Genomic DNA, 27,928 nt, shown 5'->3' with positions numbered 1-27,928 from the left:
CAAAGTGAAAGCTAAACTTGTAAAGGCCAAAGCTAAACCAACCAAGACCAAAGCCAAGCCCCAGAGGAACCCTGTGGTACCTGCAACCAAAAAGAACAAGAAGACACTGGAATGAGAAATATAATGTTTGGGATTGATTTCCTATCTGTTTTTCCAGCTTTGACTAATAATGGCATGGTTAGGGCCAATTAACCTAGAAACATAGAAAACAACACTTAGGGTGGAATTAGCTCTGTCAGACTTGCCTAAATTACATAAATGGCATCCTGTATTGGTTAAACTGCATATCCTTGGAACCAAAGCTTTCATGAATAGGTATTTTTTTTATGTTAATATCAATTATGTTTACACAGCAGCTTCTGAAACATTAAAAACGGCTCAGGTCATTTGCTACGATATTGCTAAGATATTTCTTCTAGTATGTAGGAACAAAGATATCACCCAAAACACTCCTAATATGAATGAATGAATGAATGAATGGTCTTTATTGTCATTGCTACAGTACAGGTACCAAACAACGAAATTTAGTAGTAGAGCGGCTTAGCACAATAATTGTGCACTTTTTGAAGAAAGCATGAAATTTCTACCATAGTTAGTACATACCATAAGGTTTATTTTCAGATGTGGAGGGAAGTCAGATTTGACCCCAGAGGCCCGGGAGAGGTCAAAGTCAAGATGACCGCCAGTCCACCGTGTCTAATGTTAAAACACGCTTAATTTTGGAACCAAACAGAGTAGAAAAACACTTTAGGTGTCCTTTCCAACTAAGTTAGCGATGCCCATTCATTTGGTGATACTTTTGAGATTGCCAGAATTCAAGAAAATGCAATTAGGTCAAAGTCAAGGTCAAATTACATTGAAATTACATGACTACATGAAACTTTGCTTCCATTTTGACACTATTGTTATGGTTAGTGTAGAGGAGTAGTACACACTATGCAGACATAGGCAGGCAAAGGATGCAAAAAGGTGCTTAATTTCCAAAACAAAATTGTACACAGAACTCAAAGTACACACAACTAACAAACTAACGACAAACCGACGAAAGACAAGGGAAGACATGAGGGGATATAAGGAAGACATGAGGGGATATAAGGGAGGACATGAGGGGATATAAGGGAGGACATGAGGGGATATAAGGGAGGACATGAGGGGATATAAGGGAGGACACAAGGGGATATAAGGGAGGACATGAGGGGATATAAGGGAGGACACAAGGGGATATAAGGGAGGACATGAGGGGATATAAGGGAGGACATGAGGGGATATAAGGGAGGACACAAGGGGATATAAGGGAGGACATGAGGGGATATAAGGGAGGACATGAGGGGATATAAGGGAGGACACGAGGGGATATAAGGGAGGACATGAGGGGATATAAGGGAGGACACGAGGGGATATAAAGACAAGGGAAGACATAAGGGGAACAAAAGCACAGATCAGTGCACTTAAGTGCAACTTTGGCACACTTGCACCATCCAGTGCACCCTGTCTCACAGCGACAGCGGATTAATTCATGGCACGATTTTGATGCTTCAGGGAGAGTGGTCCAGAGCGGCTGCCACCCAGTTCTTTCCTTTGTCCAGCCCCAGTCAGATGGCTCTGGCATCTCTGGATCCAGGACCAGTACCTGGTTCCAACAGTTGGCCTGGTAGCAAGTGCGCTTGAAGTGCTCTTTGAGGGCTGCCTGGGTTGGAGGAATGTTCTCTAAAGTTCTGGACTTCTGTGTGAAGAGCTGTTTCCTGGCATCATTCACCTCCGTGCTCTCACTGGTTCGGTCATCAGCACCACAAATCGTTCTAGCAGTAACTTTGATTCTTCACTGACCTCACTTGGCATGCACAGGAGTTCATGGAAAGCATCATTGACCTCTGGGAAAGACTTCCAAGTCTCCCAGGCAGTCTTCTTTCCTCGGCCAGCGAATGCAGAGACAGTGTCACACCCAGTGAAATCGTGAAAGACTGTTAGAGTCTGGCACTGTGTAGGATTCATTGTGGCAACCATTTGGTGAACAGCTATGTACCATAAGCTTGACCCGACACCAAAGGCAACCCACAGCTCATCAGGAGCTATTTTGCTGAATGAAGCCACAGCCAGTACCACCACATCAGTATCAACGGTACGTATGGTCACCTTCTTACAACCTTTCTGCACAGCATCTGCCACTTGCAGAAGTAGACGAGTGTCGCACTCGTTTAGCGAACATGGGGCAAGGCAGGCCAAGTATGACTCAGCAGGAGAGCAGAAGACTCCAGTTCCATCTGTTGCATACAGTTCCTTGCCCTGTGCTAGAGGTAGATGAACAGCTTTGAGTGACAGGAAAGAAAACAACTCGGTTTTGTTCTCATTGCATCGAAGGAAGTCCATCCAGTTCTTAGGCATCACAGTAGGAGGAGCCACCCTTTTCCTGCTGCCCTTTCCCCTCTTCTGTCTGGACGAGGCTTTCAGGCTGGCAGGTAGGTATACATCCCAGACAAGGTTGACTTGGGTGTTTTTCTGAAGTTGAGCAGAGATGTATGGTGCAAACACTGTTTCTCCATACTCTTGAAATGTTCTTGATGTGCTAGGATTTAGCATTTGAACCACAGCTGCACCATCGAGAATTACTGCATCAGCCACAGGCACACTATTGTCTTCGAGCAGATCTGACTCCAGGCAGCGAAGTAGATCTGCTTTAACCCCAACGTTTTCCTCCAGTTGACAGAGCTGGTGGGGCTGCCTGGTTTTCATGGGAGAAGAAATGTTGGATGTCTCCATCTCGTGTTTGACAGGAGATGTACAGCCTTGAAAAGAGACCACAGTCACTCTTCAGTACTGCAAGTTGTCCCTTGTCTTTTGACCTTATCTTGACAGGTGGCCTACTGAACAGTGGCAACTTGTTCTTTTGAAGTGTTTGCGTGACAGGTGTTGTCCAATCAAAAATGTATTTACTACAACATTTCGGTACTATGACTCTTATTCTGAAACTTGCTTTGAAACCAGTAATAAAAAGACTAATAACAGACCTACACTAGTTTATCTAGCAGAATTATTTTGATCAGCGCTGCCATAGCTAGCTAGCAAACTCATTCCCGGCTATAATCAAATTCAATGTCTTTGCATGTTACAGTTAGGAACTAAGGCTTTACTCAAGTGTACTAATATTGTCTGTTCATAGTAAGTCAGTTTACTTGTTATATTTACCTGTTGATATTTAGTCAGAAGTGCTCTCTGTCTCGTGCATACTGCACTATCACGGAGTGTACTGACTTCTACTCTACTGGCGTTAGCTACTGGTGCCCTAGAGGGCCATCTGCTGATAACGCTGTGCTTAGCAGGAATAAATAAAATAACCACACATCCCATGATCCCAGTAAATAATAACTAATAACTGAATAATGCAGGGCAATAAAAATTAGATTTTTTTCATAAATACAGAGTTCATAAATAAAAGAGAACAACTAATTGTGTTTTCTGAGGTAAAGTTTTACATAGACCTTGAACTAAATGCATTTTCTTGAATTCTGGCAATCTCAAAAGTATCACCAAATGAATAGGCATCCTTAACTTAGTTGGAAAGGACACCTAAAGTGTTTTTCTACTCTGTTTGGTTCCAAAATTAAGCGTGTTTGAACATTAGACACAGGGCCTGGCGGCCATCTTGAATTTGACCTCTCCCGGGCCTCTGGGGTCAAATCTGACTTCCCTCCACATCTGAAAATAAACCTTATGGTATGTACTAACTATGGTAGAAATGTCATGCTTTCTTCAAAAAGTGCACAATTCCTCATAATATGAGAGCTTAGCCGCTGTACTATAAGTTAGGCAGTTATGTTAATGTTGCAAAACTGTGGTTCTGAAGGGTGACCATAGGGATAGATTCATTAATGATACGCAAATCAGATTCCTACCAACATTCTGCAGAAGTGAGCAAATAAATGTTTCAAAAGCAAGAGTGCTACTTTTGAGAAGAACAGTTATAGGCCCACATATATTTGGACACATATTTGTCATTTTAGCTGTTTATGGGCTTAAAGTGCAGACTCTCAGCTTTAGGGTAAGGGTATTCACATCCAAATTGTAGGAAGGGTTTAGGAATTACAGCTCTTTAATATGTACCCTTTTTCAAGGGACCAAAACATGGACCTGTGTTGAGCTATTCCATCATTATTTCTTTATCAATTAAGCAGGTAAAAGGTCTGAGTTAATGCCAAGTGTGGCATTTGCATTTGGAAGCTGTTGCTGTATACACACAGCATGTGGTCAACAGACATTTTTACATTTGACATTTTTGGCATTTAGCCATTTAGATGCCTTACTCCAAATCGACTTACAATCAACAGCACCCTCAATACAAATGAAACAGACCATCCTTAGGCTGCAAAACAAAAGATCCATTCCAAATCAACAGTTTGGTACATTCTGAGAAAAAAAAGAACACTGGTGAGCTCGGCACCACAAAGAGGTCTGGACGTCCATGGAAGACAACATGGTGGATGATCACAGGATCTTTTATATGGTAAAGAAAAAATACTGTTTGCTCAGATTCAGCCAAATGTAGCAAAGTTGATTGGATGGTGCTTCACAATATAGATGGAAATGACCCAAAACATACTGCATAAGCAGCCCTGGAGTTTTTTAAGGCAAAGAAGTGGAATATTCTGCAATGGCCGAGTCAATCACCTGAGTCAATCACCTGATTTCAACCCGATCAAGCATGCATTTCACTTGACAAAAATAAAGGCAGAAAGACCTACAAACAAACAACAACTGAAGACAGTTGCCGTAAGGCCACATGATTCTCGACATTTATTAAAAAGGAACATTTTATTTATGATTATTTTGATTTGTCCAATTACATTTGAACCCCTGAAAATAGGGGTTCCTACAATATTTTAGTTCAACCCCTTGAATTAAAGCTGAAAGTCTGCACTTCAATTGCATCTTGATGGAAATTGTGTCACTGTCCAAATATTTCTAGAAGTTTCTCTTTTTGAAATGTTCATGTTATTTTATGATTTTGACATTACACACTAGTTTCAAGTTTATTGTTACATCACATTACACAAGAGTAAGACAGTAAAATTCTTAGGCTTCGGTTCCTGACATTGCAACACAAGACATAAGGCAATAGGCATAATTCAAGATAAAACAAAAATAACAGTAGTACAGGACATAAGTGACAAAGAATAATAAGACAGGATATAGTTATCAGTATCTGGACAATTTGCAGACAATAAGGCAATAGGCATAATACAAGTTAAAAGTGACAATAGTACAGGTAAGACAGGATACACTAGTGGTGCAACAAGTAATAATGGATAGTTCAATAGTAAAGTGGCTGTGAGCTTAAGGTTCACGTAGTTCGTATACATGTGGTGTGCTTGGAAATGATAGTCAATTGTCTACAGTGGGCTTGTTCATGAGCTTGAACGCCTGGGGGAAGTAGCTGTTGGTTAGCCTCTGAGTTTTGGCCCTGAGCCTCCGGAAGAGGCCTCGCCTTTTGGACGCATTGGTTCGAACAGGCTGTGGCTGGGATCTTTGATGATCCTCCGGGCTTTGCTGACACACCGTTTGTCCTATATATCCTGGATGGACGGAAGCTCACATCCAGTGATGCGCTCGGCTGTCCACATCACCCTCTGTAGCACTCTGCGGTTGAGGGCAGTGCAGTTGCCCTGCCAGGCAGTGATGCACCCAGTCAGTATACTCTCGGTTGTGCCTCTGTAGAAGGCCCGCAGGGTTTTCAACTCCATGCCAAACTTCTTCAACCGCACTACATTTGGAGTGTTCAATATTCTTGATTTTATTATTAATCCATTTTTAATTATTGATAAAATATGTCTTATTGTGTTATATGTGTCATATGTTATAGGATTTTTAAAGCATTCTGTATTTTCATACCCCATAATTTGTATCCCACTAATTTTTCCAACATTTCTGGAAAATTGTTATACAAACCCGAGATTCAGAAAGTGGATTTATTTTCTTTATCAGACTTTTCTTTATTTTCTTGTCATTTTGATCATTGCTTGGGTCTCACAGGGTTAACGATACTTGTGTGACTATAGTATACTTTCATTGAAAAATAGGGTTTAGCTGTGCAATGGAGTCCATGGTGTAATACCATATATTTCCACCAGATGGCATAAATTTGATACTATCAGATCAATGAATGAATGAATGAATGAATGGTCTTTATTGTCATTGATATAGTACAGGTACCAAACAACGAAATTTGGGAGGGGTGGCTCCCCTGGTGCGAGGAAAGAAAAAAAAAAAAAGAAAAAAAAAGAGGGGAAAGGAGCTGGTTTACATGAATAAAGGCTATGTACACTATCCACTATACTATACTGTACAAATAAAACACTGTGCTGTACTCTATGCTATGCTATACCTATTCTAACATTTCCTATTCTCTGAACCTTATGTACCCGAGGGTTGTCATATTGCACATGGTGTTATTGCACATTCATTTAACCCTCCGGTTGTGTTCATGTTTGCCCCCCCATCATTGGTGTTCCCGGTCTAATTAGACCGGTCTGATTAACTGCTTCATATCTCCAAAACTACATAGTCAAATTTGCTAAATTTGGTACTTGGTGAAAGCTGAGACCTGTGAGATGTTAAAAAATGAACATAGATATGACCAAATTACTGTAATGTGACTATATACACAGTAGAAATTGAACATTTCATTTCCGTTTTTGAGAATTTCAAATAAGAAGGCCAGTTACACCCTGAAACTCTATATATCTCTGCCAAACAACACATTGGATCAGTTCTTCAACATCTCAACATATACTGTGCAAAATTTGATGAGGCATAAACAATGTAGACTATTGGTTAATCTGAATAACTGGATGGGCATATAAGCACGGGAAAGAGAAGGGTTCCCATAACAAACACCTAATTGTTTAGTTTGAAATGTGTCAAACTTTATATATGAGGGATTTGAACAGGTCTGATACATCCTGGAATGTTGTAGCTTGTTACAACTTGTGTTATCCATTAATTTACTATGGCGGTCATTTTTGACCAGAAACCCCACCGATGTTACAAAGTTGACTAAAACCTCGAAATTCAATGCCAGTGGTTAGTCAGCAATTGTATATGTTCAAATGCCTAGTGTGGAGGATATCATAAGGCCTTGAGGCAATCAAATGTAAAACACAATATTTATGATTGATGAAAGTTGCTCTCGGTCAGATTTGACCGGGAACACAACCGGAGGGTTAGTGTCGCAGTTTGCAGGCTTGAAATTTGAAATTTGTTTGTTTCAGCACTACACCTGCACTATACCTATAAGATGGCGGCCGCTATGGATGTTGACACAAGTGGCACAAACAGCGGAGCAAGCAAGAAACGCTTTGAAGTGACCATGGTAGAGAATCTATCTGTTTTTAAACACAATATAATGGAGTTTAATAACATCTAAATGCTAGTATTATTATTATTATAGCAAACTTGATGACTTGATTACCTAGGTAACAGGAAGCCCGCACTTGCTAGCGGGCGGAGCTTGCTAGCGGGAGGAGCTAAATAGAGACAATGACTCTTCATTATGACGGATGATGAGTCTGCGTTTCACTGAATTGTGTGGGTGCTAGCTAGCTAACTGTTTGCTTAACAATCTAGACTACAAAACTAAACTCACTAGTCAGCGAAATCTAACGTGATTAGGCAAAAATATGTATAAAACATGTAGAAGCACTGACATTTTGCGAAAATCAATGGCAAATAGCTGCTAGCTGGATAGCTACTTGCCTTAATCAATAGGCCCAAAATGCGATTAGGCAGTATGGTCATGGCTAGATATCACTTAACTGCCTGCAATAAACCGTAATATACAGTACCAGTCAAAAGTTTGGATACACTTTCCTATTCAATTGAAGTGTCTAAACGTTTGACTGGTACTGTACATTCATTTATATTTTGCAGTTGACTTGTTTAACTGTTATAGTGATAAAGTAGACATTAGGCTACCTATTACCCTTTGATGGTATCCTTTCCTACCAAAACGGTGGTGGCAATGGACAGTACCTGCCATGTCAGTGCCTCTCTGTAATTCCTCTGAGAAAGGCTGAATGAGATGGCTATGTAATTGGTCCTTTCAAACACACACCCATTAAACATCAATTAGCAGATGTGCTTTGGCTTGTTCAATGGCAAGGCCAAGGCCTATAAACTCTATGTTCACTACACCAAAGAGGTGGAACCATGGACTCAAAGGACCTAATTTCACTGTTGCAGAAACCCACACACTGCTGGAGGGTGTGCCTCAGTATTAGGAAGTAGTAGTAGTAGCAAGTTTTAATTCTAGTAAGGGTAGAGAAGTGACTAACAAAAAGAAGAAAAAAACATTTGGGTTGAAATGACCCCTAACCCTAACCCAGAATGTGAATACCATTGAGTCTGGCCAAAAGAGGACCACAGAGCAAGTGAAATGAAGATTATGAATCTTAAGGACCATGCTGAAGCGAAACAAAAAAAAACACCCAAGCAGGCAACAAGCCCTTTAGGAGAGGTGATTACACACTTGTGGTTCTTGACATCATTGGAAGTGAAAACTCCCAAGTATTCTGATCCAGATAAACAATTTTGAACGATTGGGCCCAGATATACGTTTAATTTGTCATTTATTACTTGCCTGTCATAACATATCCCCACAAAACAACTCACAAACATCATGCATTTCAAATTTTCCAGGCCAACTTACTGTGGTTCGTAGTGATTGTACTTGAATGTCACTTATTTACTCTGACTATTCTTTTCGACAGTGGAATGCAGTGGCACTTTGGGCCTGGGACATTGTGCTGGACAACTGTGCTATCTGTAGGAATCACATTAGGGATCTCTGTGAGTATTCAATAGATAGTATATTTGACTGTACAGGGCTGACCTAAAATAAGTGGATGACGTTCTAACACGACTTGTATCCCTGTAGGCATAGAGTGCGAGGCAAACCAGGCCTCTGCCACCTCTGAGGAGTGCACAGTAGCCTGGGGAGTCTGCAATGTGAGTGAGACTTAATGGTTTTGCAGATATGCTCAAACTGATCACAGATTGTCCCGTAGAGGGAACGATGCCACATCAAGCACTGTACTTGACCATTACATTCATATTTTTCTGCTTAGAAATAGTCGTTTGATACTACAGTATCCACTTAGATGATCACAGTACAAAGAGTGTACTGTATATTGTCAGAGTTGCAGTTGATTTTCTGAAATGCATATATTTATTTTTTCTCTCCATCAGCATGCTTTCCATTTTCACTGTATCTCCCGTTGGCTCAAGACCAGACAGGTGTGCCCTCTAGACAACAGGGCGTGGGAGTTTCAAAAGTGAGTATAATCCCTTTTCGTAATCTATCTGAGAAAATAGATTGTAAATGGTGTTGTAGGGTGGGGGGGGGGCCTGTGGATTGTGGAATAATAATACCTATTATTATTATTATTATTATTATTACCTAAAATAATACCTATATCCTGAAGTGTAATGTAATTGCTACTCATTAATTTTTGATTGTGGTTGAGTCTTGTGTTGATTGACTGAATCTCTCCCTCGTCTCTCTCTCATGCAGACATGGACACTAGGGGAAAAACTTTGGACCATTGGTTGGGCTTCCTCAAGTTTCATCCTTACTGTTGTTACCCTTTGTGTGATCCACTTAATGACAAATCTGAAGACATCTACCCCCATTTTCCCCATGTCACTGTTTTAGGCTAGCGGGAAAACCTTTTTTAAGTTGAATTTGCAATGTTGTTGTTAATTATAAATAAATCTCAATGTTCCAACAGCCTTGTGAATGGTGTGAACTACTATAATCCATATGTCATTCTTGAAAACAAGTGGGGGTTTTCAAGCTATTTCTTGAGAATGTTGCTTGTCTATTAGGAATGTTACACATTTGCTGAAATGGAAGTTGTTAAATAAAGTTTCTTTGGAATGAATTGTTTCATCACTGAAAACAACACTGGCTTTTGAGATACATGCAGCACACTACCCTTTAGCTACAGTATCATGTCATTCTGGGTGGCAACATACCTGACAGTATCTTTACCATCCTGAACATGTCACCCTTCTGAACACAACCTAGGCATACAACTGGTTGCCAGTGCCATAGCTTCACTGGCATGAGTTGACCTGGCTAGGCCTGTTGAGACAGCTTAGACACAGTTCTCTACACTCACTTTTTATCCAACTCATTGTCCCGTACACATCACTATGTACTCTACGATCTGGTTTCCTGGCCTTCATTAAGCCTAAGGACACAGCATCACTGGTACATCTCTATTTACAAAGCCACTAGAGGGTTGCTCTAACACACTACAGCTTAATAACCTGGTCATGGAATAACCTCCAGAACACACTACATCTTAAAAATCTTGTCTCACTGGGAGAGTTCAAAGCTCTGATTAAGAATTGTGTAACATGCTATTCCTAAAATGGATTTTATAATATATATCTGTTGTCCCATTTTTATTATGGTTTTTCTCCAATTTTGTAGGCTTGTACTTGTACTGGTGTGCTATCCTGGTCAGGTCTCGAAAAAAGAGATTTTAATCTCAAGGGACCTCCTGGTTAAATAAAATAAATAAGAACACACCCACTCTCTCTCTGGCCCTGGCCCTAACCACTGTGCTCTCCTCTCTCTCTCTCTGGCCCTAACCACTGTGCGCTCCTCTCTCTCTCTCTCTCTCTCTCTGGCCCTAACCACTGTGCTCTCCTCTCTCTCTCTGGCCCTAACCACTGTGCTCTCCTCTCTCTCTCTCTCTCTGGCCCTAACCACTGTGCTCTCCTTCTCTCTCTCTCTGGCCCTAACCACTGTGCTCTCCTTCTCTCTCTCTGGCCCTGACCACTGTGCCCTCCTTCTCTCTCTCTCTCTCTGGCCCTAACCACTGTGCTCTCCTTCTCTCTCTGGCCCTAACCACTGTGCCCTCCTTCTCTCGTCAGGTGGATGGAGAATGTCACCCTGAAGGTAACAGCCACCTGTGGTCACCCTCCTGAGCTCTCGGGCCAAAGTGTGAGAGACGTCCACGCCTTCAAGAGCTGTCCAGAGGAGAGTGCCCCTCCTGGCAAGCCCCTCAAGAACCCCAAAGCCCCCAAATCGAGCAAACGCAAACCAAGTGTCCTCAAGGAGGCCAAAGTGAAAGCCAAACTTGTAAAGGCCAAAGCTAAACCAACCAAGACCAAAGCCAAGCCCCAGAGGAACCCTGTGGTACCTGCAACCAAAAAGAACAAGAAGACACTGGAATGAGAAATATAATGTTTGGGATTGATTTCCTATCTGTTTTTCCAGCTTTGACTAATAATGGCATGGTTAGGGCCAATTAACCTAGAAACATAGAAAACAACACTTAGGGTGGAATTAGCTCGGTCAGACTTGCCTAAATTACATAAATGGCATCCTGTATTGGTTAAACTGCATATCCTTGGAACCAAAGCTTTCATGAATAGGTATTTTTTAATGTTAATATCAATTATGTTTACACAGCAGCTTCTGAAACATTAAAAACGGCTCGGGTCATTTGCTACGATATTGCTAAGATATTTCTTCTAGTATATAGGAACAAAGATATCACCCAAAACACTCCTAATATGAATGAATGAATGAATGGTCTTTATTGTCATTGCTACAGTACAGGTACCAAACAACGAAATTTAGTAGTAGAGCGGCTTAGCACAATAATTGTGCACTTTTTGAAGAAAGCATGACATTTCTACCATAGTTAGTACATACCATAAGGTTTATTTTCAGATGTGGAGGGAAGTCAGATTTGACCCCAGAGGCCCGGGAGAGGTCAAAGTCAAGATGACCGCCAGTCCACCGTGTCTAATGTTAAAACACGCTTAATTTTGGAACCAAACAGAGTAGAAAAACACTTTAGGTGTCCTTTCCAACTAAGTTAGCGATGCCCATTCATTTGGTGATACTTTTGAGATTGCCAGAATTCAAGAAAATGCAATTAGGTCAAAGTCAAGGTCAGATTACATTGAAATTACATGATTACATGAAACTTTGCTTCCATTTTGACACTATTGTTATGGTTAGTGTAGAGGAGTAGTACACACTATGCAGACATAGGCAGGCAAAGGATGCAAAAAGGTGCTTAATTTCCAAAACAAAATTGTACACAGAACTCAAAGTACACACAACTAACAAACTAACGACAAACCGACGAAAGACAAGGGAAGACATGAGGGGATATAAGGAAGACATGAGGGGATATAAGGGAGGACATGAGGGGATATAAGGGAGGACATGAGGGGATATAAGGGAGGACATGAGGGGATATAAGGGAGGACACGAGGGGATATAAAGACAAGGGAAGACATAAGGGGATATAAGGGAGGACACAAGGGGATATAAGGGAGGACATGAGGGGATATAAGGGAGGACATGAGGGGATATAAGGGAGGACACAAGGGGATATAAGGGAGGACATGAGGGGATATAAGGGAGGACACGAGGGGATATAAGGGAGGACATGAGGGGATATAAGGGAGGACACGAGGGGATATAAGGGAGGACATGAGGGGATATAAGGGAGGACACAAGGGGATATAAGGGAGGACATGAGGGGATATAAGGGAGGACACACGGGGATATAAGGGAGGACATTAGGGGATATAAAGAAGGACATGAGGGGATATAAGGGAGGACATGAGGGGATATAAGGGAGGACACAAGGGGATATAAGGGAGGACATAAGGTGATATAAGGGAGGACACAAGGGGATATAAGGGAGGACATGAGGGGATATAAGGGAGGACATGAGGGGATATAAGGGAGGACATGAGGGGATATAAGGGAGGACACAAGGGGATATAAGGGAGGACATGAGGGGATATAAGGGAGGACATGAGGGGATATAAGGGAGGACACAAGGGGATATAAGGGAGGACATGAGGGGATATAAGGGAGGACATGAGGGGATATAAGGGAGGACACGAGGGGATATAAGGGAGGACATGAGGGGATATAAGGGAGGACACGAGGGGATATAAAGACAAGGGAAGACATAAGGGGATATAAGGGAAGACATGAGGGGAACAAAAGCACAGATCAGTGCACTTAAGTGCAACTTTGGCACACTTGCACCATCCAGTGCACCCTGTCTCACAGCGACAGCGGATTAATTCATGGCACGATTTTGATGCTTCAGGGAGAGTGGTCCAGAGCGGCTGCCACCCAGTTCTTTCCTTTGTCCAGCCCCAGTCAGATGGCTCTGGCATCTCTGGATCCAGGACCAGTACCTGGTTCCAACAGTTGGCCTGGTAGCAAGTGCGCTTGAAGTGCTCTTTGAGGGCTGCCTGGGTTGGAGGAATGTTCTCTAAAGTTCTGGACTTCTGTGTGAAGAGCTGTTTCCTGGCATCATTCACCTCCGTGCTCTCACTGGTTCGGTCATCAGCACCACAAATCGTTCTAGCAGTAACTTTGATTCTTCACTGACCTCACTTGGCATGCACAGGAGTTCATGGAAAGCATCATTGACCTCTGGGAAAGACTTCCAAGTCTCCCAGGCAGTCTTCTTTCCTCGGCCAGCGAATGCAGAGACAGTGTCACACCCAGTGAAATCGTGAAAGACTGTTAGAGTCTGGCACTGTGTAGGATTCATTGTGGCAACCATTTGGTGAACAGCTATGTACCATAAGCTTGACCCGACACCAAAGGCAACCCACAGCTCATCAGGAGCTATTTTGCTGAATGAAGCCACAGCCAGTACCACCACATCAGTATCAACGGTACGTATGGTCACCTTCTTACAACCTTTCTGCACAGCATCTGCCACTTGCAGAAGTAGACGAGTGTCGCACTCGTTTAGCGAACATGGGGCAAGGCAGGCCAAGCATGACTCAGCAGGAGAGCAGAAGACTCCAGTTCCATCTGTTGCATACAGTTCCTTGCCCTGTGCTAGAGGTAGATGAACAGCTTTGCGTGACAGGAAAGAAAACAACTCGGTTTTGTTCTCATTGCATCGAAGGAAGTCCATCCAGTTCTTAGGCATCACAGTAGGAGGAGCCACCCTTTTCCTGCTGCCCTTTCCCCTCTTCTGTCTGGACGAGGCTTTCAGGCTGGCAGGTAGGTATACATCCCAGACAAGGTTGACTTGGGTGTTTTTCTGAAGTTGAGCAGAGATGTATGGTGCAAACACTGTTTCTCCATACTCTTGAAATGTTCTTGATGTGCTAGGATTTAGCATTTGAACCACAGCTGCACCATCGAGAATTACTGCATCAGCCACAGGCACACTATTGTCTTCGAGCAGATCTGACTCCAGGCAGCGAAGTAGATCTGCTTTAACCCCAACGTTTTCCTCCAGTTGACAGAGCTGGTGGGGCTGCCTGGTTTTCATGGGAGAAGAAATGTTGGATGTCTCCATCTCGTGTTTGACAGGAGATGTACAGCCTTGAAAAGAGACCACAGTCACTCTTCAGTACTGCAAGTTGTCCCTTGTCTTTTGACCTTATCTTGACAGGTGGCCTACTGAACAGTGGCAACTTGTTCTTTGGAAGTGTTTGCGTGACAGGTGTTGTCCAATCAAAAATGTATTTACTACAACATTTCGGTACTATGACTCTTATTCTGAAACTTGCTTTGAAACCAGTAATAAAAAGACTAATAACAGACCTAAACTAGTTTATCTAGCAGAATTATTTTGATCAGCGCTGCCATAGCTAGCTAGCAAACTCATTCCCGGCTATAATCAAATTCAATGTCTTTGCATGTTACAGTTAGGAACTAAGGCTTTACTCAAGTGTACTAATATTGTCTGTTCATAGTAAGTCATTTTACTTGTTATATTTACCTGTTGATATTTAGTCAGAAGTGCTCTCTGTCTCGTGCATACTGCACTATCACGGAGTGTACTGACTTCTACTCTACTGGCGTTAGCTACTGGTGCCCTAGAGGGCCATCTGCTGATAACGCTGTGCTTAGCAGGAATAAATAAAATAACCACACATCCCATGATCCCAGTAAATAATAACTAATAACTGAATAATGCAGGGCAATAAAAATTTGATTTTTTTCATAAATACAGAGTTCATAAATAAAAGAGAACAACTAATTGTGTTTTCTGAGGTAAAGTTTTACATAGACCTTGAACTAAATGCATTTTCTTGAATTCTGGCAATCTCAAAAGTATCACCAAATGAATAGGCATCCTTAACTTAGTTGGAAAGGACACCTAAAGTGTTTTTCTACTCTGTTTGGTTCCAAAATTAAGCGTGTTTGAACATTAGACACAGGGCCTGGCGGCCATCTTGAATTTGACCTCTCCCGGGCCTCTGGGGTCAAATCTGACTTCCCTCCACATCTGAAAATAAACCTTATGGTATGTACTAACTATGGTAGAAATGTCATGCTTTCTTCAAAAAGTGCACAATTCCTCATAATATGAGAGCTTAGCCGCTGTACTATAAGTTAGGCAGTTATGTTAATGTTGCAAAACTGTGGTCCTGAAGGGTGACCATAGGGATAGATTCATTAATGATACGCAAATCAGATTCCTACCAACATTCTGCAGAAGTGAGCAAATAAATGTTTCAAAAGCAAGAGTGCTACTTTTGAGAAGAACAGTTATAGGCCCACATATATTTGGACACATTTTTGTCATTTTAGCTGTTTATGGGCTTAAAGTGCAGACTCTCAGCTTTAGGGTAAGGGTATTCACATCCAAATTGTAGGAAGGGTTTAGGAATTACAGCTCTTTAATATGTACCCTTTTTCAAGGGACCAAAACATGGACCTGTGTTGAGCTATTCCATCATTATTTCTTTATCAATTAAGCAGGTAAAAGGTCTGAGTTAATGCCAAGTGTGGCATTTGCATTTGGAAGCTGTTGCTGTATACACACAGCATGTGGTCAACAGACATTTTTACATTTGACATTTTTGGCATTTAGCCATTTAGATGCCTTACTCCAAATCGACTTACAATCAACAGCACCCTCAATACAAATGAAACAGACCATCCTTAGGCTGCAAAACAAAAGATCCATTCCAAATCAACAGTTTGGTACATTCTGAGAAAAAAAAGAACACTGGTGAGCTCGGCACCACAAAGAGGTCTGGACGTCCATGGAAGACAACATGGTGGATGATCACAGGATCTTTTATATGGTAAAGAAAAAATACTGTTTGCTCAGATTCAGCCAAATGTAGCAAAGTTGATTGGATGGTGCTTCACAATATAGATGGAAATGACCCAAAACATACTGCATAAGCAGCCCTGGAGTTTTTTAAGGCAAAGAAGTGGAATATTCTGCAATGGCAGAGTCAATCACCTGAGTCAATCACCTGATTTCAACCCGATCAAGCATGCATTTCACTTGACAAAAATAAAGGCAGAAAGACCTACAAACAAACAACAACTGAAGACAGTTGCCGTAAGGCCACATGATTCTCGACATTTATTAAAAAGGAACATTTTATTTATGATTATTTTGATTTGTCCAATTACATTTGAACCCCTGAAAATAGGGGTTCATACAATATTTTAGTTCAACCCCTTGAATTAAAGCTGAAAGTCTGCACTTCAATTGCATCTTGATGGAAATTGTGTCACTGTCCAAATATTTCTAGAAGTTTCTCTTTTTGAAATGTTCATGTTATTTTATGATTTTGACATTACACACTAGTTTCAAGTTTATTGTTACATCACATTACACAAGAGTAAGACAGTAAAATTCTTAGGCTTCGGTTCCTGACATTGCAACACAAGACATAAGGCAATAGGCATAATTCAAGATAAAACAAAAATAACAGTAGTACAGGACATAAGTGACAAAGAATAATAAGACAGGATATAGTTATCAGTATCTGGACAATTTGCAGACAATAAGGCAATAGGCATAATACAAGTTAAAAGTGACAATAGTACAGGTAAGACAGGATACACTAGTGGTGCAACAAGTAATAATGGATAGTTCAATAGTAAAGTGGCTGTGAGCTTAAGGTTCACGTAGTTCGTATACATGTGGTGTGCTTGGAAATGATAGTCAATTGTCTACAGTGGGCTTGTTCATGAGCTTGAACGCCTGGGGGAAGTAGCTGTTGGTTAGCCTCTGAGTTTTGGCCCTGAGCCTCCGGAAGAGGCCTCGCCTTTTGGACGCATTGGTTCGAACAGGCTGTGGCTGGGATCTTTGATGATCCTCCGGGCTTTGCTGACACACCGTTTGTCCTATATATCCTGGATGGACGGAAGCTCACATCCAGTGATGCGCTCGGCTGTCCACATCACCCTCTGTAGCACTCTGCGGTTGAGGGCAGTGCAGTTGCCCTGCCAGGCAGTGATGCACCCAGTCAGTATACTCTCGGTTGTGCCTCTGTAGAAGGCCCGCAGGGTTTTCAACTCCATGCCAAACTTCTTCAACCGCACTACATTTGGAGTGTTCAATATTCTTGATTTTATTATTAATACATTTTTAATTATTGATAAAATATGTCTTATTGTGTTATATGTGTCATATGTTATAGGATTTTTAAAGCATTCTGTATTTTCATACCCCATAATTTGTATCCCACTAATTTTTCCAACATTTCTGGAAAATTGTTATACAAACCCGAGATTCAGAAAGTGGATTTATTTTCTTTATCAGACTTTTCTTTATTTTCTTGTCATTTTGATCATTGCTTGGGTCTCACAGGGTTAACGATACTTGTGTGACTATAGTATACTTTCATTGAAAAATAGGGTTTAGCTGTGCAATGGAGTCCATGGTGTAATACCATATATGTCCACCAGATGGCATACATTTGATACTATCAGATCAATGAATGAATGAATGAATGAATGGTCTTTATTGTCATTGATATAGTACAGGTACCAAACAACGAAATTTGGGAGGGGTGGCTCCCCTGGTGCGAGGAAAGAAAAAAGAAAAAAAGAAAAAAAAAGAGGGGAAAGGAGCTGGTTTACATAAATAAAGGCTATGTACACTATCCACTATACTATACTGTACAAATAAAACACTGTGCTGTACTCTATGCTATGCTATACCTATTCTAACATTTCCTATTCTCTGAACCTTATGTACCCGAGGGTTGTCATATTGCACATGGTGTTATTGCACATTCATTTAACCCTCCGGTTGTGTTCATGTTTGCCCCCCCATCATTGGTGTTCCCGGTCTAATTAGACCGGTCTGATTAACTGCTTCATATCTCCAAAACTACATAGTCAAATTTGCTAAATTTGGTACTTGGTGAAAGCTGAGACCTGTGAGATGTTAAAAAATGAACATAGATATGACCAAATTACTGTAATGTGACTATATACACAGTAGAAATTGAATATTTCATTTCCGTTTTTGAGAATTTCAAATGGCCAGTTACACCCTGAAACTCTATATATCTCTGCCAAACAACACATTGGATCAGTTCTTCAACATCTCAACATACTGTGCAAAATTTGATGAGGCATAAACAATGTAGACTATTGGTTAATCTGAATAACTGGATGGGCATATAAGCACGGGAAAGAGAACGGTTCCCATAACAAACACCTAATTGTTTAGTTTGAAATGTGTCAAACTTTATATATGAGGGATTTGAACAGGTCTGATACATCCTGGAATGTTGTAGCTTGTTACAACTTGTGTTATCCATTAATTTACTATGGCGGTCATTTTTGACCAGAAACCCCACCGATGTTACAAAGTTGACTAAAACCTCGAAATTCAATGCCAGTGGTTAGTCAGCAATTGTATATGTTCAAATGCCTAGTGTGGAGGATATCATAAGGCCTTGAGGCAATCAAATGTAAAACACAATATTTATGATTGATGAAAGTTGCTCTCGGTCAGATTTGACCGGGAACACAACCGGAGGGTTAGTGTCGCAGTTTGCAGGCTTGAAATTTGAAATTTGTTTGTTTCAGCACTACACCTGCACTATACCTATAAGATGGCGGCCGCTATGGATGTTGACACAAGTGGCACAAACAGCGGAGCAAGCAAGAAACGCTTTGAAGTGACCATGGTAGAGAATCTATCTGTTTTTAAACACAATATAATGGAGTTTAATAACATCTAAATGCTAGTATTATTATTATAGCAAACTTGATGACTTGATTACCTAGGTAACAGGAAGCCCGCACTTGCTAGCGGGAGGAGCTTGCTAGCGGGAGGAGCTAGCTCGAGACAATGACTTCATTATGACGGATGATGAGTCTGCGTTTCACTGAATTGTTTGGGTGATAGCTAGCTAACCGTTTGCTTAACAATCTAGACTACAAAACTAAACTCACTAGTCAGCGAAATCTAACGTGATTAGGCAAAAATATGTATAAAACATGTAGAAGCACTGGCATTTTGCGAAAATCAATGGCAAATAGCTGCTAGCTGGATAGCTACTTGCCTTAATCAATAGGCCCAAAATGCGATTAGGCAGTATGGTCATGGCTAGATATCACTTAACTGCCTGCAATAAACCGTAATATACAGTACCAGTCAAAAGTTTGGATACACTTTCCTATTCAATTGAAGTGTCTAAACGTTTGACTGGTACTGTACATTCATTTATATTTTGCAGTTGACTTGTTTAACTGTTATAGTGATAAAGTAGACATTAGGCTACCTATTACCCTTTGATGGTATCCTTTCCTACCAAAACGGTGGTGGCAATGGACAGTACCTGCCATGTCAGTGCCTCTCTGTAATTCCTCTGAGAAAGGCTGAATGAGATGGCTATGTAATTGGTCCTTTCAAACACACACCCATTAAACATCAATTAGCAGATGTGCTTTGGCTTGTTCAATGGCAAGGCCAAGGCCTATAAACTCTATGTTCACTACACCAAAGAGGTGGAACCATGGACTCAAAGGACCTAATTTCACTGTTGCAGAAACCCACACACTGCTGGAGGGTGTGCCTCAGTATTAGGAAGTAGTATTAGTAGCAAGTTTTAATTCTAGTAAGGGTAGAGAAGTGACTAACAAAACGAAGAAAAAAACATTTGGGTTGAAATGACCCCTAACCCTAACCCAGAATGTGAATACCATTGAGTCTGGCCAAAAGAGGACCACAGAGCAAGTGAAATGAAGATTATGAATCTTAAGGACCATGCTGAAGCAAAACAAAAAAAAACACCCAAGCAGGCAACAAGCCCTTTAGGAGAGGTGATTACACACTTGTGGTTCTTGACATCATTGGAAGTGAAAACTCCCAAGTATTCTGATCCAGATAAACAATTTTGAACGATTGGGCCCAGATATACGTTTAATTTGTCATTTATTACTTGCCTGTCATAACATATCCCCACAAAACAACTCACAAACATCATGCATTTCAAATTTTCCAGGCCAACTTACTGTGGTTCGTAGTGATTGTACTTGAATGTCACTTATTTACTCTGACTATTCTTTTCGACAGTGGAATGCAGTGGGACTTTGGGCCTGGGACATTGTGCTGGACAACTGTGCTATCTGTAGGAATCACATTAGGGATCTCTGTGAGTATTCAATAGATAGTATATTTGACTGTACAGGGCTGACCTAAAATAAGTGGATGGCGTTCTAACACGACTTGTATCCCTGTAGGCATAGAGTGCCAGGCAAACCAGGCCTCTGCCACCTCTGAGGAGTGCACAGTAGCCTGGGGAGTCTGCAATGTGAGTGAGACTTAATGGTTTTGCAGATATGCTCAAACTGATCACAGATTGTCCCGTAGAGGGAACGATGCCACATCAAGCACTGTACTTGACCATTACATTCATATTTTTCTGCTTAGAAATAGTCGTTTGATACTACAGTATCCACTTAGATGATCACAGTACAAAGAGTGTACTGTATATTGTCAGAGTTGCAGTTGATTTTCTGAAATGCATATATTTATTTTTTCTCTCCATCAGCATGCTTTCCATTTTCACTGTATCTCCCGTTGGCTCAAGACCAGACAGGTGTGCCCTCTAGACAACAGGGCGTGGGAGTTTCAAAAGTGAGTATAATCCCTTTTCGTAATCTATCTGAGAAAATAGATTGTAAATGGTGTTGTAGGGTGGGGGGGGCCTGTGGATTGTGGAATAATAATACCTATTATTATTATTATTATTATTATTATTATTATTATTACCTATAATAATACCTATATCCTGAAGTGTAATGTAATTGCTACTCATTAATTTTTGATTGTGGTTGAGTCTTGTGTTGATTGACTGAATCTCTCCCTCGTCTCTCTCTCATGCAGACATGGACACTAGGGGAAAAACTTTGGACCATTGGTTGGGCTTCCTCAAGTTTCATCCTTACTGTTGTTACCCTTTGTGTGATCCACTTAATGACAAATCTGAAAAGACATCTACCCCCATTTTCCCCATGTCACTGTTTTAGGCTAGCGGGAAAACCTTTTTAAGTTGAATTTGCAATGTTGTTGTAAATTGTACAATTTTAAATTGTAAATTGTAAAATCTGAAAAGACATCTACCCCCATTTTCCCCATGTCACTGTTTTAGGCTAGCGGGAAAACCTTTTTAAGTTGAATTTGCAATGTTGTTGTAAATTGTAAAATTTTAAATGGTAAATTGTAAAATCTGAAAAGACATCTACCCCCATTTTCCCCATGTCACTGTTTTAGGCTAGCGGGAAAACCTTTTTAAGTTGAATTTGCAATGTTGTTGTAAATTATAAATAAATCTCAATGTTCCAACAGCCTTGTGAATGGTGTGAACTACTATAATCCATATGTCATTCTTGAAAACAAGTGGGGGTTTTCAAGCTATTTCTTGAGAATGTTGCTTGTCTATTAGGAATGTTACACATTTGCTGAAATGGAAGTTGTTAAATAAAGTTTCTTTGGAATGAATTGTTTCATCACTGAAAACAACACTGGCTTTTGAGATACATGCAGCACACTACCCTTTAGCTACAGTATCATGTCATTCTGGGTGGCAACATACCTGACAGTATCTTTACCATCCTGAACATGTCACCCTTCTGAACACAACCTAGGCATACAACTGGTTGCCAGTGCCATAGCTTCACTGGCATGAGTTGACCTGGCTAGGCCTGTTGAGACAGCTTAGACACAGTTCTCTACACTTTATATCCAACTCATTGTCCCGTACACATCACTATGTACTTTACGATCTGGTTTCCTGGCCTTCATTAAGCCTAAGGACACAGCATCACTGGTACATCTCTATTTACAAAGCCACTAGAGGGTTGCTCTAACACACTACAGCTTAATAACCTGGTCATGGAATAACCTCCAGAACACACTACATCTTAAAAATCTTGTCTCACTGGGAGAGTTCAAAGCTCTGATTAAGAATTGTGTAACATGCTATTCCTAAAATGGATTTTATAATATATATCTGTTGTCCCATTTTTATTATGGTTTTTCTCCAATTGTGTAGGCTTGTACTTGTACTGATGTGCTATCCTGGCCAGGTCTCGAAAAAAGAGATTTTAATCTCAAGGGACCTCCTGGTTAAATAAAATAAAATAAATAAGAACACACCCACTCTCTCTCTGGCCCTGGCCCTAACCACTGTGCTCTCCTTCTCTCTCTCTCTCTCTCTCTGGCCCTAACCACTGTGCTCTCCTTCTCTCTCTCTCTCTCTCTCTCTCTCTCTCTCTCTCTCTCTCTCTCTCTCTCTCTCTCTGGCCCTAACCACTGTGCTCTCCTTCTCTCTCTCTCTCTCTCTCTCTCTCTGGCCCTAACCACTGTGCTCTCCTCTCTCTCTCTGGCCCTAACCACTGTGCTCTCCTCTCTCTCTCTCTCTCTCTCTCTCTCTCTCTCTCTCTCTCTCTCTGGCCCTAACCACTGTGCTCTCCTTCTCTCTCTCTGGCCCTAACCACTGTGCTCTCCTTCTCTCTCTCTGGCCCTGACCACTGTGCCCTCCTTCTCTCTCTCTCTCTCTCTGGCCCTAACCACTGTGCTCTCCTTCTCTCTCTGGCCCTAACCACTGTGCCCTCCTTCTCTCGTCAGGTGGATGGAGAATGTCACCCTGAAGGTAAGAGCCACCTGTGGTCACCCTCCTGAGCTCTCGGGCCAGAGTGTGAGAGACGTCCACGCCTTCAAGAGCTGTCCAGGGGAGAGTGCCCCTCCTGGCAAGCCCCTCAAGAACCCCAAAGCCCCCAAATCGAGCAAACGCAAACCAAGTGTCCTCAAGGAGGCCAAAGTGAAAGCCAAACTTGTAAAGGCCAAAGCTAAACCAACCAAGACCAAAGCCAAGCCCCAGAGGAACCCTGTAGTACCTGCAACCAAAAAGAACAAGAAGACACTGGAATGAGAAATATAATGTTTGGGATTGATTTCCTATCTGTTTTTCCAGCTTTGACTAATAATGGCATGGTTAGGGCCAATGAACCTAGAAACATAGAAAACAACACTTAGGGTGGAATTAGCTCTGTCAGACTTGCCTAAATTACCTAAATGGCATCCTGTATTGGTTAAACGGCATATCCTTGGAACCAAAGCTTTCATGAATAGGTATTTTTTAATGTTAATATCAATTATGTTTACACAGCAGCTTCTGAAACATTAAAAACGGCTCCGGTCATTTGCTACGATATTGCTAAGATATTTCTTCTAGTATGTAGGAACAAAGATATCACCCAAAACACTCCTAATAGTAGAGCGGCTTAGCACAATAATTGTGCACTTTTTGAAGAAAGCATGACATTTCTACCATAGTTAAGTACATACCATAAGGTTTATTTTCAGATGCGGAGGGAAGTCAGATTTGACCCCAGAGGCCCGGGAGAGGTCAATGTCAAGATGACCGCCAGTCCACCGTGTCTAATGTTAAAACACGCTTAATTTTGGAACCAAACAGAGTAGAGAAACACTTTAGGTGTCCTTTCCAACTAAGTTAGGGATGCCCATTCATTTGGTGATACTTTTGAGATTGCCAGAATTCAAGAAAATGCAATTAGGTCAAAGTCAAGGTCAAATTACATTGAAATTACATGATTACATGAAACTTTGCTTCCATTTTGACACTATTGTTATGGTTAGTGTAGAGGAGTAGTACACACTATGCAGACATAGGCAGGCAAAGGATGCAAAAAGGTGCTTAATTTCCAAAACAAAATTGTACACAGAACTCAAAGTACACACAACTAACAAACTAACGACAAACCGACGAAAGACAAGGGAAGACATGAGGGGATATAAGGGAAGACATGAGGGGATATAAGGGAGGACATGAGGGGATATAAGGGAGGACATGAGGGGATATAAGGGAGGACATGAGGGGATATAAGGGAGGACACAAGGGGATATAAGGGAGGACATGAGGGGATATAAAGAAGGACATGAGGGGATATAAGGGAGGACATGAGGGGATATAAGGGAGGACATGAGGGGATATAAGGGAGGACACGAGGGGATATAAGGGAGGACATGAGGGGATATAAGGGAGGACACAAGGGGATATAAGGGAGGACATGAGGGGATATAAGGGAGGACATGAGGGGATATAAGGGAGGACACAAGGGGATATAAGGGAGGACACGAGGGGATATAAGGGAGGACATGAGGGGATATAAGGGAGGACACAAGGGGATATAAGGGAGGACATAAGGGGATATAAGGGAGGACATGAGGGGATATAAGGGAGGACATGAGGGGATATAAGGGAGGACATGAGGGGATATAAGGGAGGACATGAGGGGATATAAGGGAGGACATGAGGGGATATAAGGGAGGACACAAGGGGATATAAGGGAGGACACGAGGGGATATAAGGAAGGACATGAGGGGATATAAGGGAGGACATGAGGGGATATAAGGGAGGACATGAGGGGATATAAGGGAGGACACAAGGGGATATAAGGGAGGACATAAGGGGATATAAGGGAGGACATGAGGGGATATAAGGGAGGACACAAGGGGATATAAGGGAGGACATGAGGGGATATAAGGGAGGACATGAGGGGATATAAGGGAGGACACAAGGGGATATAAGGGAGGACATGAGGGGATATAAGGTAGGACACGAGGGGATATAAAGACAAGGGAAGACATAAGGGGATATAAGGGAAGACATGAGGGGAACAAAAGCACAGATCAGTGCACTTAAGTGCAACTTTGGCACACTTGCACCATCCAGTGCACCCTGTCTCACAGCGACAGCGGATTAATTCATGGCACGATTTTGATGCTTCAGGGAGCGTGGTCCAGAGCGGCTGCCACCCAGTTCTTTCCCTTGTCCAAGCCCCAGTCAGATGGCTCTGGCATCTCTGGATCCAGGACCAGTACCTGGTTCCAACAGTTGGCCTGGTAGCAAGTGCGCTTGAAGTGCTCTTTGAGGGCTGCCTGGGTTGGAGGAATGTTCTCTAAAGTTCTGGACTTCTGTGTGAAGAGCTGTTTCCTGGCATCATTCACCTCCGTGCTCTCACTGGTTCGGTCATCAGCACCACAAATCGTTCTAGCAGTAACTTTGATTCTTCACTGACCTCACTTGGCATGCACAGGAGTTCATGGAAAGCATCATTGACCTCTGGGAAAGACTTCCAAGTCTCCCAGGCAGTCTTCTTTCCTCGGCCAGCGAATGCAGAGACAGTGTCACACCCAGTGAAATCGTGAAAGACTGTTAGAGTCTGGCACTGTGTAGGATTCCTTGTGGCAACCATTTGGTGAACAGCTATGTACCGTAAGCTTGACCCGACACCAAAGGCAACCCACAGCTCATCAGGAGCTATTTTGCTGAATGAAGCCACAGCCAGTACCACCACATCAGTATCAACGGTACGTATGGTCACCTTCTTACAACCTTTCTGCACAGCATCTGCCACATGCAGAAGTAGACGAGTGTCGCACTCGTTTAGCGAACATGGGGCAAGGCAGGCCAAGCATGACTCAGCAGGAGAGCAGAAGACTCCAGTTCCATCTGTTGCATACAGTTCCTTGCCCTGTGCTAGAGGTAGATGAACAGCTTTGCGTGACAGGAAAGAAAACAACTCGGTTTTGTTCTCATTGCATCGAAGGAAGTCCATCCAGTTCTTAGGCATCACAGTAGGAGGAGCCACCCTTTTCCTGCTGCCCTTTCCCCTCTTCTGTCTGGACGAGGCTTTCAGGCTGGCAGGTAGGTATACATCCCAGACAAGGTTGACTTGGGTGTTTTTCTGAAGTTGAGCAGAGATGTATGGTGCAAACACTGTTTCTCCATACTCTTGAAATGTTCTTGATGTGCTAGGATTTAGCATTTGAACCACAGCTGCACCATCGAGAATTACTGCATCAGCCACCGGCACACTATTGTCTTCGAGCAGATCTGACTCCAGGCAGCGAAGTAGATCTGCTTTAACCCCAAAGTTTTCCTCCAGTTGACAGAGCTGGTGGGGCTGCCTGGTTTTCATGGGAGAAGAAATGTTGGATGTCTCCATCTCGTGTTTGACAGGAGATGTACAGCCTTGAAAAGAGACCACAGTCACTCTTCAGTACTGCAAGTTGTCCCTTGTCTTTTGACCTTATCTTGACAGGTGGCCTACTGAACAGTGGCAACTTGTTCTTTGGAAGTGTTTGCGTGACAGGTGTTGTCCAATCAAAAATGTATTTACTACAACATTTCGGTACTATGACTCTTATTCTGAAACTTGCTTTGAAACCAGTAATAAAAAGACTAATAACAGACCTACACTAGTTTATCTAGCAGAATTATTTTGATCAGCGCTGCCATAGCTAGCTAGCAAACGCATTCCCGGCTATAATCAAATTCAATGTCTTTGAATGTTACAGTTAGGAACTAAGGCTTTACTCAAGTGTACTAATATTGTCTGTTCATAGTAAGTCATTTTACTTGTTATATTAACCTGTTGATATTTAGTCAGAAGTGCTCTCTGTCTCGTGCATACTGCACTATCACGGAGTGTACTGTCTTCTACTCTACTGGCGTTAGCTACTGGTGCCCTAGAGGGCCATCTGCTGATAACGCTGTGCTTAGCAGGAATAAATAAAATAACCACACATCCCAGTAAATAATAACTAATAACTGAATAATGCAGGGCAATAAAAAAGTATTTTTTTCATAAATACAGAGTTCATAAATAAAAGAGAACAACTAATTGTGTTTTCTGAGGTAAAGTTTTACATAGACCTTGAACTAAATGCATTTTCTTGAATTCTGGCAATCTCAAAAGTATCACCAAATGAATAGGCATCCTTAACTTAGTTGGAAAGGACACCTAAAGTGTTTTTCTACTCTGTTTGGTTCCAAAATTAAGCGTGTTTGAACATTAGACACAGGGCCTGGCGGCCATCTTGAATTTGACCTCTCCCGGGCCTCTGGGGTCAAATCTGACTTCCCTCCACATCTGAAAATAAACCTTATGGTATGTACTAACTATGGTAGAAATGTCATGCTTTCTTCAAAAAGTGCACAATTCCTCATAATATGAGAGCTTAGCCGCTGTACTATAAGTTAGGCAGTTATGTTAATGTTGCAAAACTGTGGTCCTGAAGGGTGACCATAGGGATAGATTCATTAATGATACGCAAATCAGATTCCTACCAAAATTCTGCAGAAGTGAGCAAATAAATGTTTCAAAAGCAAGAGTGCTACTTTTGAGAAGAACAGTTATAGGCCCACATATATTTGGACACATTTTTGTCATTTTAGCTGTTTATGGGCTTAAAGTGCAGACTCTCAGCTTTAGGGTAAGGGTATTCATATCCAAATTGTAGGAAGGGTTTAGGAATTACAGCTCTTTAATATGTACCCTTTTTCAAGGGACCAAAACATGGACCTGTGTTGAGCTATTCCATCATTATTTCTTTATCAATTAAGCAGGTAAAAGGTCTGAGTTAATGCCAAGTGTGGCATTTGCATTTGGAAGCTGTTGCTGTATACACACAGCATGTGGTCAACAGACATTTTTACATTTGACATTTTTGGCATTTAGCCATTTAGATGCCTTACTCCAAATCGACTTACAATCAACAGCACCCTCAATACAAATGAAACAGACCATCCTTAGGCTGCAAAACAAAAGATCCAT

At 41.7% G+C, this 27,928-nt stretch overlaps 2 protein-coding genes across 2 annotated transcripts; both read left to right on the top strand.

Moving 5' to 3' along the window:
• Positions 1–7,288: 7,288 nt before the first annotated feature.
• Positions 7,289–9,327, top strand: LOC308151417 (E3 ubiquitin-protein ligase RBX1-like; the record flags this gene model as incomplete). The annotated part of the gene is made up of 4 exons (XM_080524286.1): positions 7,289–7,363; positions 8,760–8,838; positions 8,927–8,997; positions 9,238–9,327. The coding sequence occupies 4 exons, from the start codon at positions 7,289–7,291 to the stop codon at positions 9,325–9,327; spliced, it is 315 nt and encodes a 104-aa protein (XP_080380412.1).
• Positions 9,328–18,891: 9,564 nt separating this feature from the next.
• On the top strand, positions 18,892–20,925 carry LOC308151415 (E3 ubiquitin-protein ligase RBX1-like; the record flags this gene model as incomplete). The annotated part of the gene is made up of 4 exons (XM_080524284.1): positions 18,892–18,966; positions 20,358–20,436; positions 20,525–20,595; positions 20,836–20,925. The coding sequence occupies 4 exons, from the start codon at positions 18,892–18,894 to the stop codon at positions 20,923–20,925; spliced, it is 315 nt and encodes a 104-aa protein (XP_080380410.1).
• Positions 20,926–27,928: the final 7,003 nt, after the last annotated feature.

The sequence above is a fragment of the Nansenia antarctica genome (assembly GCF_963989245.1).
Source record: "Nansenia antarctica genome assembly, chromosome: 2".
In the NCBI taxonomy this organism is placed as follows: Eukaryota; Metazoa; Chordata; class Actinopteri; order Argentiniformes; family Microstomatidae; genus Nansenia; species Nansenia antarctica.
Note: the sequence above shows the minus strand (reverse complement) of the source record. Positions and strands in the feature narration are given on the sequence as shown.